This window comes from Phocoena sinus, chromosome 5 (genome assembly GCF_008692025.1).
Source record: "Phocoena sinus isolate mPhoSin1 chromosome 5, mPhoSin1.pri, whole genome shotgun sequence".
In the NCBI taxonomy this organism is placed as follows: domain Eukaryota; kingdom Metazoa; phylum Chordata; class Mammalia; order Artiodactyla; family Phocoenidae; genus Phocoena; species Phocoena sinus.
Window position 1 is genome coordinate 131,509,895 of NC_045767.1, and position 17,574 is coordinate 131,527,468.

Sequence of the window (17,574 nt, forward strand, 5' to 3'; positions counted from 1 at the left end):
AGAAGTCATATGATGGAAGCAGTATTTCAGGCTGTGCTGTGTAAGATGGTTGGGTGGGGAGATGCTGGGTGCAGGGGGACTATCTAGAGTACTGGCAGAAATCTTGATCCTAACGACCTGTATCTGATAAGTAATAGGCAATGGGATATTTTTTTAAATCTGGGGTAAATATACATAATGTAAAATTGATCATTTTAACCATTTTAAAGTGTACGATTCAGTGACATTAAGTGCATTCCCAATGTTGTACAGCTATCACTGCTACCCATCACCAGAACTTTCTCATCATCCCAAACAGACACTGGTATTGGAATTTTAAAGGAAGGTTGCCAGAGACAGAAATATGAGAGAGGAAACATGGGCAGACACATGATAGCTGATAATTAGAGGGCGAGCATAAGAAAGGAGTGAAAAACTGTGGGACGAGTAGCGTGGTGGCCCGACTCTGGTGGCCATAACTTTGGTGAAGCCCACAGAAATGGGCCCTGGGAAGGCCACAGCAGCGGAGGGCGTTTATTAAACTTTTGTGAATGGAAACAATTACATTGGGAAGGAAATTTCTGAGGCAAGGTTGACATAGCACTGGGGAGAGCTCCCTGCCAACTCCTGTGCTTTGACAAGGCTTAAAGCAACTAACGTTGTTTTGTCTTCAATAATTCAGATCTTTTCTATCTCTACCTACGGTGGATCTTAACATTTTATAAAATGCTTCAGTCTGTTAGACTTGATCTTTTGTCCTGAAATGAAGAAGCCCAGTCTTCAACTTTCTAGGAACCTTCTGTGACTGACTAATTCTCCTTCTCTACCTTCAGGTGAACTTGGGACTTAGCCCAAAGGCTCAGATGCTATTACCTTCAGGTGAACTTGGGACTTAGCCCAAAGGCTCAGATGCTTGGTAGGATCTAATGATCTCTTTGTGGGGACTTTATTGTCTGTCTCCTATCTCAGAGATCCAGCTGTTGTTATTGAAGAAAGAGGAGAGATCCTGATGTGGCATCTTGGTAATTGGTCTATTAATAACAATAATGAAAGTCAAGAAAGGAAGATCATGGGGCCATGATGAGGAGCTCATTTTATTTTACTTTATTTTATTTATTATTATTTTTTTGCGGTACGCGGGCCTCTCACTGTCACGGCCTCTCCCGTTGCGGAGCACAGGCTCCGGACGCGCAGGCTCAGCGGCCATGGCTCACGGGCCCAGCCGCTCCGCGGCATGTGGGATCTTCCCGGACCGGGGCACGAACCCATGTCCCCTGCATCAGCAGGCGGACTCTCAACCACTGCGCCACCTGGGAAGCCCGAGCAGCTCATTTTAAATGAATAAAATGAACATTAGTGCTTAGGAGAGGGGTATCAGGCTGAAGATGTGAACTTTATAGTCATCTTTGTGGACTTAATCGTGTTCATACTTAGAATCCTGAGCATCACTTATGTGTGGACAATAGTGTAGCTGTAAACTGATGAGAGCAAAGGGATTTTATATATCTTTCATCATGACTTAAGTACCTTTTCTGTGCCAAGATTTTTGCCTAGAGGCTTTACATATGTGTGCCTTCCAAATTCCATTACAGCTACTCCTACAAATATTTCATAGATAAGAAAAGTGAAGTTTGGGGAGGGTAAGTTACTTACCAAAGAGCAAGCAGCTAGAATGTGCAGAGCTAGGATCTGCCTCACTCCGAAGCCCAAGCTTTTGCCATCATACTGTGCATATAAGTCAGCTCAGGCCGCCATAAAAGAATACCACAGACTGGGAGACTCAACCCACAGAAAAGTATTTTCTCACCGTTCCGGAGACTGGAAGCCCAACATCAAGGTGCTGGCCAGGGTAATTTTTGGAGCTCTCCCGAGCTTGCAAGTGGTGCCTTCTCACTGCTGCCTCCCATGGCCTTTCCTGTGTGTGTGCTCTCCTGCCTCTTCCCCTTCTTGTAAGGACAACAGTTCTTTTGGATTAGAGCCTCAGCTATATGACCTCACGCAACCTTAATTACCTTTGTAAAAGCGCCGCCTCTACATACAGTCACGTTGAGGGTTAGGGCTTCAGCCTGTGAATTTTGTAGGGACGAAATTCAGTCCATAACACTACTTTTAAAAACTTATCACAGTTTGGTATATGTATGATTAAAAATTAATTAGTAAAATGCCTACAGTGGGTGCTAACTAGGTGGTCTCTGGAATAGAAATCGTGACTACAGAATTGATGTTTTTTCTCTTGGAAATCTTAAAAGATGACTAGCAGAGCTAGGAGTAAGGAATGAGTTTAAAACAAATGATAAGCTGTGGAAAAAAATGTTACTGGGGTGTGTTTTCGTTTTTTGTATAGATAATTTTCTGTATTTTTGTTTGTATTTTAATATTGATTCTCTTTAAGAATTTATTCCTTTTAGTGATAATAGGTGCTAGTGACTCCTCACTGCATAATACCTAGAAGGTATTTTATTTATATAACCTCTTTTGATCCCAGCATCAACTCTGATGAGGTACAGATAGGATAATCTTCCTTTTGAAGAAAGAAATTATAGCATATGGCTTAGAGCATAGGCTCTGGGTCCGTTCTGACTAGTTACAAATCTGTTCGCCCGCTGCCTGCATTGGTATGGACAGGCTACTTAACCTTTCTGTGCCTTAGTATATTAGGTATCTATTGTTACATAACAATTTTCTTAAAACTACTCTAAACATGTATTTTCTGACATAGTTTCTGTGGGCTAGGAATTCAGGTGTGGTTTAGTTAGGCAGTACTGGTTCAGAGTCTGTCAGGGACTTGCTTTCAAGAGTTGTCAAAGGGCTGCAATTATCCGAAGGCTTGACTGGGGCTGGGGGAGCTGCTTCTAGGGTGGTCCATTCACATGGGTGGCAATTTAGTGCTGGCTCTTGGTGAGAAGCCTCAGCTCCTTTCTCTATGGGCCTCTCCTGATGGCTGCTTGAGTGTTCTCATAACATGTCGCTGGCTTCCCCCAGAGTGAGCACATCAAGAGAGATGGAAGCTATCTTTTCAATGACCTAGCCCCAGAAGTCAAATAGCATCATTTGCCCCACATTGTGTGCATTAGGAGTGAGTCCTTAATTTGGCCCATATTCAAGAGGAGAGGAATTAGGCACCATCTTTTGAAGGAAGAAGTGTCAGACTTTGTGGACGTTGTGAAACCACCACACTTAGTTTCCCTAACTGTTGTAGTAGTTTGTTCATAGTAGTGTTTACTTCCTGAGTTTGTTGTGGATAAGTTTATCCATTAAAGCACTTAAAACAGTGTCAGTCATATATGTTTAATAAATGTTAAGTTAGTGCTTCTCAACTGTGGAAGCCCAGAAGAATTATCTGGGAAGCTTTGAAAAATCCCAGAGATCATTACATCCTACGCCAATTAAGTCATCATCTCTAGAGATGAGACACAGGCATCCATAGTTCGAATGCAGTCTTCTTTCCGTGTGCTTATGTCCCAATTTATCCTCAACCCTCACTTCCACCCCTTGGTTTCTTAGTTATACAAAGACAAACCATTTAGTGTGATTTCCCTCAAGTTTTCCACTTTAACCTTAAAATTGATTTCTTTATCCTTTCTGTATCCTAACTTCCCTGTCTCTTAAAAAAAAAATTGCAGAAGAATAAGTGCACCTACCTGCCTAATGATTAAGGAGGAGGAAGGAAAAAGGACACAATGAGTTCCAGTTTGGAGTTAAATGAAGATTTCAAAATTCTTGCCCAAGTTAATTGAAACTACTTAAACTTTTGATTGTTGGTTGAGCTGGTAAATCACACAATATGGACAATATCTTCCAGAAATTCATTTGGGAATATTTTTGGAATGGCTACCAGTTATCAATTTTTATTTTTAAAAATATTTTATATAATTTTAATGAAAGCATAAACCTGCAAATATGGCCTGTTATATATAGTACAGGACTTTTTTTATGTTAAATCAGTGATTGGAAATTTTTCAATTATTAAATTGAGGTGAAGGCATTGTTTGGTATTTTATTGATCACATAGAAAAGTAGGATACTGTCCTGTCAACAATGGGCTTACAGTTTTAGTAGGGAACTAGAACATGTACACAGAGAGCCAGGATATACAGAATAAAGTGGGGTTGACAGCGAGGAATCATTTCTAAGTCAGATGAGAAGGAGGGTTTATGGAAGAAGGAATTAGTACTTGAACTAGGCTTTGGAGGGCTGGTAGAATTCCCACAGATGGTGTTCATTTTAGGAAGAAAGGATTACAGGAGCAAAGGTGTTTGGAAAACAGGTACATGATTTCAGCAGTGAGCATAGAGTGTGTGTTCAGGAAGGTGGGGAGGATGGGTGGTTAATATAATTGGGTTTGGTGGTTTGTCAGTAATGTTATTAATCAAACACTGAAGAGGCACATTGTTAAGTGATGTTATTACTCTTAATAAAATTCATCATCTTATTGCTTTTGACATATTTTCCTTTATTTAAAGAAATATTTTTGTCAAACTAATACATGCATATGGTTTTATTTAAAAAATCAAATAAAATTAAAAGATTTTTATAGAAAACCCCTACACACCCTTTGGCAGCCCTTAATTTTCTTTCCCAGAGCCAATCAGTTTTCACTTACCTAGTTGTTCTTTTGGTATTTGCTTCCGTTTGATAATATAATGTTTTATCTTGATCTCTCACTTTCAGTCATTATCTCATTGCCTCCACTTACGAGGCAATGAGAATTAGCTATTACATTGTTACTTACTCCAGTATCGTTCTATCGTAATTTTAGCTGAATTCATAATTAATTTTTACCTTGTTAAGACTGTGTGAGGGTGTGTGCCTGTGTGAGGTGCGTTGCCTGATGTTAATATTTGTCTTAGGTTTATAGAAAATTACGTGAATGAAAACATATCTGCAATGTTTTTCAAATTGCTCCAACAAATCCACCATTACCTATTTTTTTCAAAACATCAAATAATTTATCAGTTCTTTATTTCTGGGGCGATTCCTCTTTGGCCCTTTTGCTGCTTCTCCCCCAGTAGTAGGTGTCACCCTGAGCCTCCCACACCAGTCTTCCTGGACCTGCTGTTCCCTGCAGTCCCTTCTCAACTGTGGTGTTAGACACTCAGCAGATTCCTTCAACCTGGAAAATATTGTCCTTTGGTCTTGGAAATGTACCTGTCTTATCTTTTATTGTGCCTTTAGAGGTTTGATAATTTTCTTTTAAGTCTGTTCTCTGTGAAGTTTAGTCAACTTTATTTTCCAACCTTGTCTGTTTGAATTTTAGCTTTTCGATTTTAATAGCCAACATATTTATGCTCTGTTTCAAAGTACTCTGTTTTATAGCATTCTATTCTTATTCTTTCTGAGATACAAATAAGGCTTTTGGTGGTATGTGCTTCTTTGTTTTCGGTTTGGTTTTCTCCCCCTTACATTTCTTTTTGTATCTCTTTACTCAAACATATGAACATCTTTGGCTACTGTGATTTAGGAATAACATTTTGAATGTGGGCCGGTGGGCTTGTCTACTGGTGTACCTCACTTCAGGAAGATTAGATAGTGGGGACATAGAGAAATCTAGCTGTTTCATTGGGGACTCACAAATGTCAATGTGTGGACATATTTTTCTCTTCAACCATTGAGTTCCTCAAGGGCAGGAGTGGGAGGGACATGGGAAGTAAGCTAATGGACCCGTTAGTTCTCAGCACATGTTCACTAATCTTTACATTTTCAACTGTGTTCCTTGCTCTAGCCCTTAGCTATCTCAGATGTCCAGGAATACACTGACATTATGAAGAGCCTAAACTTCAGCACTCCTGCCTGCCGGCATGCGTGCCTGGGTGCTCGGGGTGGTGGAAGCTCCCTGGAGCCTGCTGGGCTTTCGAACAGCCTGTCTGTTTTCAGTCACTCGCATTCACTTCCAAATGGCTTTGAAATCTCATCCCCTTCTGTCTTCTCTGCTGTTCTTTTTTTGCTTGCGGGCGCTTCTACTTTTTAAACATCATTTTACCGTCATTTTAGCGGGGTCTTGGGAAGAATATGTGATCAGTTCGTCTCTTTAGATGGACATTCTCCTTGGCCTCCCCCCGCATACTTGATTTTAAATGGGATAGAATTTTACAATAGCGGCTGTTCAAACACTATGTGAGAGTTAAGTACCTGTGAATTTTAGCTTATGAGCATTGGATAATGTAGACAGCATCTGTTTTTCTTAAGAAAACCACCCTAGTAATGCCATTTTAATCAGTACAGAGCCTAATGGTAAAGAAATCTAATTTCGTACACTGACTTGTGCTTGAGCCTTGTGCTGGTTTTCTTCATTACGTGAGGTATTCACTAGATAAGTTTGAGTTAAGGCTGTCTTGTATCTATTCTATGGATATATATCATAATGCCACTTGTATTGTTTGACATTAGCTGAGTGGTTTGGCCTTGCAAATTTTAAAGTACTATGCAGATGTTGGCTAGTTATAATGCTAGTTCTTTTTTTTTTTTTTTTACATCTTTATTGGAGTATAATTGCTTTACAATGGTGTGTTAGTTTCTGCTTTATAACAAAGTGAATCAGATATACATATACATATGTTCCCATATCTCTTCCCTCTTGCGTGTCCCTCCCTCCCACCCTCCCTATCCCACCCCTACAAATAGAACTACCATATGACCCAGCAATCCCACTACTGGGCATATACCCTGAGAAAACCATAATACAAAAAGACTCATATACCAAAATGTTCATTGCAGCTCTATTTACAATAGCCAGGAGATGGAAACAACCTAAGTGTCCATCATCGGATGAATGGATGAAGAAGATGTGGCACATATATACAATGGAATATTACTCAGCCATAAAAAGAAACAAAATTGAGTTATTTGTAATGAGGTGGATAGACCTAGAGTCTGTCATACAAAGTGAAAGTCAGAAAGAGAAAGACAAATACCGTATGCTAATACATATATATGGAATTTAAGAAAAAAAAATGTCATGAAGGACCTAGGGGTAAGACAGGAATTAAAGACACAGACCTACTAGAGAACGGACTTGAGGATATGGGGAGGGGGAAGGGTAAGCTGTGACAAAGTGAGAGAGGGGCATGGACTTATATACACTACCAAACGTAAAGTAGATAGCTAGTGGGAAGCAGCCGCATAGCACAGGGAGATCAGCTCGGTGCTTTATAATACTAATTCTTAAGTCATTACTCCTTTGGTAGTGTGAGCTCCAGAGGAAGCATATGAAATGTCTCCTTCCCTAGGTTCATTCCTTCTTACTGAGTTCCTTTTCTTTCAAAATTATTCAACCCTCACAAATTTGTTTCTATGAAAAAGAGAATCATTATATTAAACTCCAAGTTTAAGCCCTTTCCATCTTCAGTATATGCTTTTTAGGTTTTCTATAAGCAATGCCAAATATATAAATTATGCATTTTTTCTGGATAAAGACCTAAACTCAGAGCAGAAAGCATTGCCATTTGCATATCTGCCCCAGCTGTCAGTCAGATGTGTGAACCCTCCACTGGAATAAATGAGAAATGTGGTGCCAGGAGACCCACCCAGGTTTCCACACATGACTTTATACATTTTGATGATATTCCAGTTTGGTTCTGCTTCCATCCAGATCCATGTGACAGAAAAAGCCTCATTCTTGTTTATAATCCCCTATAATCTCTAAGATTGTAGATCCTGATAGCTAGATGATCGTTTGTTTGCTGAGTACGCATATAAATATTTTCCTCTTAAGGACCTTTGATACTGTGAGGTAGTATTAGGTAGTGAGTGGGATTATGCAAATTTGGGAAAAGAGGTCATGACTGAGCAAAGTTATTCTGCATTAGAACAGCTGGTCTTGAGGTACGTGCGTGAATATGTGTGTATGTAAACTTACACACATGTGTGTATGTAAACTTACACACACACTGAAATCTTCCATCTACCTTGTCTTTTCAACCGTGTTCTCTTTATCCTTGATTGATGGCTTATACCTTACATTCTTGTCATTTTAGTGAGTTATTAAGAGGAAAAGTAGATAAACTCATTTTTTTTTTTTGGTACATGATAAATGACTGATATGTATTATTATTGAGGTGATTGTTTAAAAATATTCTATGTGGATGGGTACATGTTTCTGGAAGTACATTTCACTTTTTACTATATATACTTTTTTTTTTAAACAAATGAAAATCTATTCAACATCATTAGTCATTAGGGAAGTACAAATTAAAACCACCATGCGCTACCACTTACACATTATCAGAATGACTAAAATTAAGACTGACCATACAAGTGTCGGTGATGATATAAAGGAAGTAGAGCTCTCACACACTGCTAGTATGAATGTAAAAATGGTACAGCCCTTTGGAAAACAGTTTGACAGTTTCGTTTCTTTTTTTTTAAATGTATCTACTTTTTAAAATTGAGGTATATTTGATTCACAAAATTATATTAGTTTCATGTGCACGACATAGTGATTCAAAATTTTTATAGATTATACTCCATCAAGTTATTATAAAATATTGGCTGTATTCCCTGTGCTGTACAATATATCCTTGTAGCTTATTTATTTTATTTTTATTGGAGTATAGCTGCTTTACACTGCTGTGTCACTTCCTGCTGTACAGCGAAGTGACTCATACATATACATATATCCCTTCTTTTTTGGATTTCCTTCCCATTTAGTATATAAACTCATCTTTAACTGAGAGTTCTCATCTAACTTTTTCCTACACTGGATTTTAGAGCCAACAGAATTTCCTTATTTATTGAGATACAATTTATACGCCATAAGATTGACCCTTTTAAAGTGTACAATTCAGTGGTTTTTGTGTATTCATAGAGGGCAGTCATCACTACTATCTGGTTTTTGAACAGTCTTATCGCTCTGAAAAGAAACTCCAAGGCCATTAGTAGGCACTCCCCATTCCTTCCCCACTTCCCCCCTCCACTGCTACCAGCCCTAGAGAAACACTAATCTACTTTCCACCTATGTAGATTTCCTATCATGGCCATTTCTTATAAATGGGATCACACAATATGTGGTCTTTTTTGACTGTCTTCTTTCACTTAGCATAAATTTCAAGGTTCATCCATGCTGGAACATACATCAGTACTTCATTCCTTTTATGGCTGGGTAATAGCCCATTGTATGACTATACTGCATTGTATTTATCCACTCATCCATTGATGGACATTTGGGTTGTTTTCACCCGTTGGCTAACAGGAATAATGCTGCTATGAACATTTGTGTACAAGTTCTTGTGTGGACATATGTATTAATTTCTCTTGGGTATCTACTTAGGAGTGGAATTGCTGAGTCAAATGGTGACTTTAACATTTTAAGGAACAGTTTTCCAAAGTAGTTGCACTATTTTATGTTTTCATCAACAATGAATGGAAGTTTTAATTTCTCTACATTGTTGATAATACCTGTTATTGTCTGTGTTTTTTTATTTTCATTATCCTCATAGTACAGACAGTAGAGTTTTGTAATAGCATGAAGATTATGGGCTTGAAGAGGAAAAAGAGAGACCCAGCAGCTCCAAGTCCAAGAAGATAATGTCTGTTGGGGATTTTTGGAACAAATTGTTGCAAACTGAGTGAAGTCCTCAATAAATTCTGCATTTTGCATGAATGCTTTTGTGAGGAGGTCTTGTTTAGATTGAGCTGGAAGAGGGAAAGAGAGAACAGCCAACAAATGAGTTATTTAAAAAAGAAGTAAAACAACTTGTATCAGTAGAATCAACTCACATAAAATATTGAAAATTTGTGTAAAGAATATCAGTTTGAAGGGATGCCAAGTGACGAGCTTGCTAGACACCTGTATCTCTACCTGAACTGAGTTAAGCTATGTCCTGAACATATGTCCTGAAGCCCTGCTTTGCTGAGCCCATGGGCATAGTCAAGTTTTACACTGAGTCCATAAACAATTTGAAGACTTAAGGGGAAGGAGAAGACATCCAGAACAGTCTTAAATAGCTCTGGGCTTGATGGTTTGGTGTCCTGTGACTTAAACCGATCCAGTCCACTTACAGCTGAGCACAAGTGTCAGCTGGATCAGTAGTGGAGGGTGGATAGAATAGGAGTGGTATGATTTGCACTGAAACTACATATTTACTGTACTTTGCTCGCTTAATATAGCACTAGATTTATGGAGAAAGCCGAGTTTTATTGGCTGGGATATTGCTAGTACTGTTGAAGGTTAGCATCATTGTGGGAGGCTCCCCCTCCTATATGCTATGACGTTTTTTCCCATGCTCCTGTGTACAGACATTCCCACATTGTAAACAGGTTCTTCAGCTGTTACATGCTTGTGTCTAACATTTAGCCTAGATGTGAGCTCTTAGTTTTGATATTTAGATAGAATATTTTACATGCTTGTTATATATATATATATATTTTTTTTTTTTTTAATTTTTATTTATTTATTTTTGCGGTACGCGGGACTCTCACTGTTGCGGCCTCTCCCGTTGCGGAGCACAGGCTCCAGACGCGCGGGCTCAGCGGCCATGGCTCACGGGCCCAGCCGCTCCGCGGCATGTAGGATCTTCCTGGACTGGGGCACGAACCCGCGTCCCCTGCATCGGCAGGCGGACTCCAAACCACTGCGCCACCAGAGAAGCCTGCTTGTTATATTTTTAATCTATGTCTTTGTCCCCACTGACAGGCATTCAGCCCTCAGTGGATGCCCACAGAAAAGATATGTTGATCTACTACTTAGGTGTCATGGAGAGTTAGGTTTTGGCTATAGGACTGAAATGTGAACCTAACTCTTTGTTCTTCTGCGCCCTTTGCCTTTGCTGTAACGTGTGGGTTCCTTCTGGGAGTGGGAGTGTCAGTGTAGATACCAGCTAATTTGGCAATAAACACACCTCTGCATCTTGCAGAAGCTAATCAGAATGATAAGATTTGTCGTTTCATTAATAGCTTCTAAGAATAGGCTGTAATATATTAATTTTTATTAGTCACTTTATCATCCTGCCCTTTGAGAAATTTGCGTGAGGCTTCTGAGAACGTTGTCAAGGGCAAGGGTTGCGAGAGAGCTGTAAAAATATAACCTCTCCCTTTACGTGGAAAAATACCAATTCCATTAATCATAAGATATAATTATGTATATAAACTTCTCGTCACTCTAAAGAAGCGATTCCACTCCTGAGGAATGAAATGCGGGGGTAAGATTCAGGCCAATCCAGGGTAGCTGGTGTTTTATGATTATTTTTCCCATTCTTCTGTGAATGCGTATTTAGAAAGAAATATAGTTCGTGTTTTGTTTATTCTTACATGTTGTATAAAACATTCTGTGACCTGACACTCTTGTAGGCTTTTATTAATATGCTGTTCCCCGCATACTCCCCAGGACCTAAGAAGCTATAATTGATTGTAAATGAATGAAGATTCCCACCCCTGACTCCTCACCAATTTTGCTTGTTCATTTGTTGACTCAAGAAACATTTCTTAAATATTTTCATGTCTGAGACAGTTGCTAGGTGCTGTGTAATAATGATGCTAGTAACGGCGAGCTTTGTTGGAGCGCACCGATCAGATCACGTGCTCTTGAGGTCAGACTGCTGGGATCTGAGTTGCAGCTCGGTTACGTGGTAGCTGTGTGAACATGGAAGAGTTAATTAATCTCTCTCTTTCAGTCTAGTCATCTCTAGCTGGGGCTGCCTAAGATTCCTATTGATGCTGTGACAGATTACCAGAAATGTAGTGGCTTAGAACAGCACACATTTACCGTCTCCTTGTTCTGTGGGAAGTGTGTAAGCTCAGCTGGTTTCTTTCCCTAGGTCTCACAAGGTCAAAACCGACGTGTCAGTCAGTCTGAGTTCTTGCTGCTTCCAGGCTCATTCGGGTTTGGGGGAGTTTTCAGTTCCGCGTGGTTGTGAGGCCGCGGCCCCTGTTTCCCTGCTGGCTTCTCCACTTTTGGAGGCTGTCCATATTCTCAGGCTTGTGACCTTCCTCCGTCTTCAGGGTCAGCAGCAGCTCACTATTCTATCGGATAGATTAGCAGGTTTTCAGAAATCCTTGTGTGAGACTTAATGAGGAAATAAAAAGCTACTTCAGTGAATCTGGCGCCATGAAGCTAAATATTTTGGTTCTTTTAATGGCTGACCTTCTCACGGCCCTGAGATACATCGTAGTAGAGATTAGCATTTTGCCAGTTGTTGTTTTTTTTTCTCCTTGAGGCTAAGATTGTATGTATAGTAATGCAGTATAACTTCATGGCCACTGAAAAGTCAAAGCACATGACAAGCGCTAGGATAAATGTCCAGATTAGAGTTAGGTGCCATCCCGTGATGTAGGTCCAGCGTTACTGATTATGATCCTAATCTCTTTTTAATGAGAGCAAATACTTGTCACATGGTTCAGCGTTTGCTACCTAATCTGGAGCAAAAGTTCTTACGGTACAGTCTTCTTCAACTGCTGAGTAGTTCACCTGTATGCCACATGTACTGTGTGCTCGTTTCTTGTTTGCGGTTGAGCTTAAAAAATGGGTCAAATTCAGCCAACAATGAAAATCTTTTCAGAAACATGAATAATTTGAAGTGGCACTTTTCACTAATGGAGAAAAGTTAGTTCTTGTCCTAGGAAAAGATTGATGTTAAGGAAAATGATGACTGTTTCAATTATTAAACCATTATTCCATCTGCAAAGTTTTCTTAAGCCTTTTGGATTAATAAATTATACACATCCTAATTTTTTATTCCAATTTAATTCTAGAAGTAACCTCAAGTTTAAAACAGTTAAAATATTCTAATGCATCCGCAGAGGCGCACTTCACTGCTTCTGAGGCCTTTCTGTGGAATTTTATCGCCGAGTATCCTTCCTCTCTGACCATCAAAGGATTTCTTATCATTTAAATACTCCCTGTAGTATAATTCCTATGTAACACCCTGACCCAGCTAGTTCTGTAAATGGACTAAATTACTCCACATTTCTTTTAGATATATTTGATATATAGACGTCTCTTTATTCCTATAGTATTAGGTCTTACTGCGTGGCTTAAAAGTGTGCCTTAAATGTGTATCGATCTATTAAAACCACTTCTTGATCACTTTTTATATGCCAGGCATTGAGGGGCTTTAAAAGATGTTTAAAACTCAATCTCCAACTCTGAAAGAGCTTACATTTGCCAGTTTGTGGTTTTTTGTTTTTTTTTTTTTTTTACTTTAACTTCCTCCAGACATCAGATGCATTGTCAACTAGGCCTTCCTGACAATCTTACTTATAATTACAGTCACCACGCCTCACCCTGGCCAGTACTCCCAGTTTCTTCTAGCCCTATCACTATGTTTATTTCTTAATGTCTCATCCACGAGAATGTAAGTTCCATCAAGGCAGGGATTTCTGTTTTGTTTACGGATGTATCCCAAATGTTTAGAATTGTGCCTGACATAGAGTGGTCACTCAATAGCTACTTGTTGAATGATTGAATAAGTATTCCGTACACATATTTTTCATGTGTAAAACAAACAGGACACACTGAAACCCAATCCAGAATCTGCCCGTGTCTCACCATCTTACCACTGGCAACTTGGTCCAGGCCAGCTGGCCTTTCTCCTCTGGGAGTGTCACAGTGGTCCTCTAACCAGAGTCTCCCTGCGTTCAGCTATGCCTCCCACAGTTGGGATTCAGTACAGCAGCCAGCGTGGTCCTTTCAAGTCTCCCCACAGCTCAGAACCCTGACATAGGGGGAGAAAAAAGAAACCCATGACTTATAAGACTGTAGTGGTCTGCCCTCACTGTCCCTGGATTTCATGTCCTACCACTCTCCCACCTTCCACCCCTTGGCCCCAGCCCCAGGACCCACTTAGGGCCCTAGCACTTGCTGTGTCCGCTGCTTAGAATGCTCTTGGCTCTTTCCTTCAGCTGTGCTTGGTTGTCACCACAGCCGAGAGGCCTTCTCGACTTCGATAAGGTAAACACAATCACTACCTCATTAAGAGGGCTTCCCCGCCATCCCTCACTCCTGCGTCGCTCTGCTTTAGTCCCCCGACCCTGCTTTATGTTTCTTCATAGCACTTCATAGCATAAATCAAAAAAATTTACTTGATTTTTGTCTGTCTCCCCCCCAAGTAGAATATGCTTAATAAAAGCATGATGTTTATTTTGTTCAGTGCTCTATTCCTGGTGTTAGAGACAATCAGACACGAAGACAGCATGTGATCAACATCACACATAGTGTGCCATAAGTATGCGTTAGGAATCAATGTGCCCAAGATAGAAGCATGGCTAACGCTTGTTCATGCTGTGAGACGTTGAGGGAGACATTGTCATGACCAATATAAATGCAAGAACATGAATGAATATGACACTGTTTATTATATTTAGGTACCAGTGAATCAAAAAGTAATGCAAGCAATAATAATTATTATGAATTTTACTTCTGGAAAACATCAGAAGGCATCTCCTTAGGCACATTCATACCCACACTCCCCCACGGAGTGCTACGCTGGGCATTCTTCCACAGTCCCCCTCTAAACGTGTGGAGCAGTTATTAATCTTACGTGTAGGAGATCTCGTCTGGGGGGTTGCTGTAGTCCGACAATAATGGTGATATTTACCTCGTGTTTCTGGAAACGCAGTGCACATGGCAGATTCTCAGTATTACGGTAGCACGTAATTAATCTGTATGGAAAGAGGCGAGTAGAAATGTCATGCTAATAAAGTAAGGTCTTGACAGCCCTGTCGATGTATTTGAACAAATTCAGGAGGTAAATTATGAATATTTAAGGTCCAAACGTGATGTGCTGCTGTCAGAGCCGCCCAAGTGGAGGACACTCGTGTCCTCACCCAGCGAGTGAACCAGTGAATCTGTCTTCCATCAGAGGCAGCAGAAATGCCCTTGGGTAGAAGGAGATAGATATATTTTTTCCCTCAAATTTATTTTTGCTTTTGGAAAACATATTTAGCGATTCTTTCATTCATGCCATAAAGGATTTCATGGTATTTTGTTAAGTTGGAGATTCTCTGAATAGATGTCTCCCTTCCTATTTTTTTTATCAGTTTTATTTCCTGGGAAATTATCCACTGTATTTCAGAATATTAGAAGTATAATCAAAGTACTGCTTCTTTTTCAAAGATGTCATAAATTCCTAACTATTCTGAATATATTTTTTTGATCTTGTGTCTTCACGCATTGCCTGCCGTAGGATTTGAGGTTTCATTTCAGAGCCAGAAAGAAGGGCAGGGGTGCATTGTCAAGGCTGTTGGAAAGCTGTTGCTTGTACCCTGAAACGCTGGGAATTAATCCACAATTTTAGAATGAGAGCACACACCCATGAAGGCATCCAGACTCCCTTTGGATTAGTCACCATAAAAAAGAAACAAAAAAACAAATAGGAGTGCATTTTCTCTTAGTTCATATTTATATGATATAAAGGCATGAGAAATGGGTAGCCTTCAGTTCATTTTTAATCACTCCAAACTTAATTATTTCCATTTCTTACGTATTCCTGGTAGGCAAGATCATAGTACAGTGGAAAATAATGCCATCATATGCAACATACCACACAAGTCTTTATGGATTATCAAAGTATTTGGATATGATTTCTTTTTTAAATGTAACTTAAGTTAATATGAAAAACTTCTAGAATCAAGAAATCTATTTTGCCCTAAACATTATAGTTTATTGAATCACATTGTTTGTGATCAGTAAGAAATAATTATTCTAATCATAAATAGAATGTTCTCCAATATGATTCTACCAAAGATTGAAATCTACACATTTTTGGCACTGCTATTTTTTTATATTTTAAAAAAAATTTTTTAATTTATTTATTTATTTTTGGCTGTGTTGGGTCTTCATTTCTGTGCAAGGGCTTTCTATAGTTGCGGCAAATGGGGACCACTCTTCATTGCAGTGTGCGGACCTCTCACTATCGCGGCCTCTCTTGTTGGGGAGCACAGGCTCCAGACGCGCAGGCTCAGTAGTTGTGGCTCACGGGCCTAGTTGCTCCACGGCATGTGGGATCTTCCCAGACCAGGGCTTGAACCCGTGTCCCCTGCATTGGCAGGCAGATTCTCAACCACCGTGCCATCAGGGAAGCCCAGCATTGCTATTTTTGACAGCATCACTTATTCTAATATTCATAAAGGTTAGGTTTGGATTAGGGTTTATATTAAAAGACATTTCACTAAAACCTCAGTGTACTCATAAAACCAAATTAATGAAGGTAAAGCAAAAAGTTATTTTGTTTGTGTAACAAATACTTAACATAGCACTCAGTATGTGTCAACTACTCTGCTTTAAGTACTCTACAACTGTCAGCTCATTTAATCCTCATCACAACCCTACTGGATAGTTACTATTACCACTTACAAATAAGGAAACAGTTTAGTGAAGAGTCCGAGACCACACAGGTAGTAGGCGGCTAAAGCAGGATCCTAACCCAGAAAGTGGCTCCCAAGCCTGCATTCTTATCCCGTGCTCTGCAGACACTCAGTAGCAGTCTGTGACTTTCTGTGTGTTTTCTGTGTTTTTGTTTCCTGTGATGGCACGTTGCCTATGTATCTTGTAACGCTGACTGATCAGTGTTAACCATCAGCCCTCTTCCTTTGCATCTTATTTGCTTCACTTTTCTGTTTCTTATACTCTTGACTGGCTAAAGCAGCTGGCCTATCTCAATTAAAGAATCCAATGTGTGTTAAATATAACTGGGTTAAATTTTCATTCTCTTACACATCCGTCTAAAGGATGGATCGTCATTATTCCGCTTAAGTATTCGCTGTAAAAGATTTGTATTTTCCTCTGATGGAAAGTAGTATACAAAATTACTTAAGATAGCAACTTCACTGTATTTAAATATTGACAAAACAAACAAATCTTTGAGAACTGAGGAGAACTTTTCACACGTCTGCCTGTGAATTCTGGCACATCGTTGGATACTTTTGGCTTTATACAAGGTTATTAGGCTTTTGTATGAGGCACGTAGCAAATTCTAAACTATATGACGTGGGCGATTAAAAAGCTGTGTAAAACTTAAAAGTTTCCTTCAGTTTTCTCTGTGCACAGATTCCTGATTACTAAGTTTGGTGTCACTCATGGTAATCCTGGAAGGTCTCTTGTATCAAATTTTATTCAACCAAGAGATTCTTGTTTTTAACAGACTGGAAGACAAAAGTCAAATGGAAGATTCCTCTATGAATAAGAACCCAACCATTATCTTAATATGTGTCATGAAAACACAGAATTGAAATAGTAACCTATTTTCTGCACTGAATAAAAAGCTTGTGGTTTTCAGGATGTCTTGAATAAGTTAGTTTTTCTTTAAAGTCAAATGCTTGAGGATCAAAGAAAAGGCAAAAATGCCTCTTTATAATGCTATATCTCAGTCCCTGGGAATGATTTTCTGAATTAAGTGTTATAATGTATTGTACCGGTGTATCTTTGTTATTGTTACTGTAAAATATGCCTGAGAACATTTTTCGTTCTTTTTTCTTTCCAGATGACAGAAATGATGCTCAGGAGAGTAGCTTAAGAGCCTTAATAAAAGAGCTGCCAGACACCCACTACTGCCTCCTCAAGTACCTTTGCCAATTCTTGACAAAAGTAGCCAAGCACCATGTGCAGAACCGCATGAATGTTCACAATCTCGCCACTGTATTTGGGCCAAGTTGCTTTCAGTAAGT

The 17,574-nt window shown here is 39.4% G+C and overlaps 1 protein-coding gene across 1 annotated transcript in view; it reads left to right on the plus strand.

Annotated features, from left to right (window-relative positions):
- FAM13A (family with sequence similarity 13 member A) overlaps nucleotides 1–17,574 on the plus strand; it is a 346,933-nt gene that overhangs the window by 49,118 nt on the left and 280,241 nt on the right. The window contains exon 4 of the mRNA XM_032632953.1: nucleotides 17,391–17,568. Within this exon, the coding sequence (XP_032488844.1) occupies nucleotides 17,391–17,568 (178 nt within the window). The remainder of the gene's footprint in view (nucleotides 1–17,390; nucleotides 17,569–17,574) is intronic.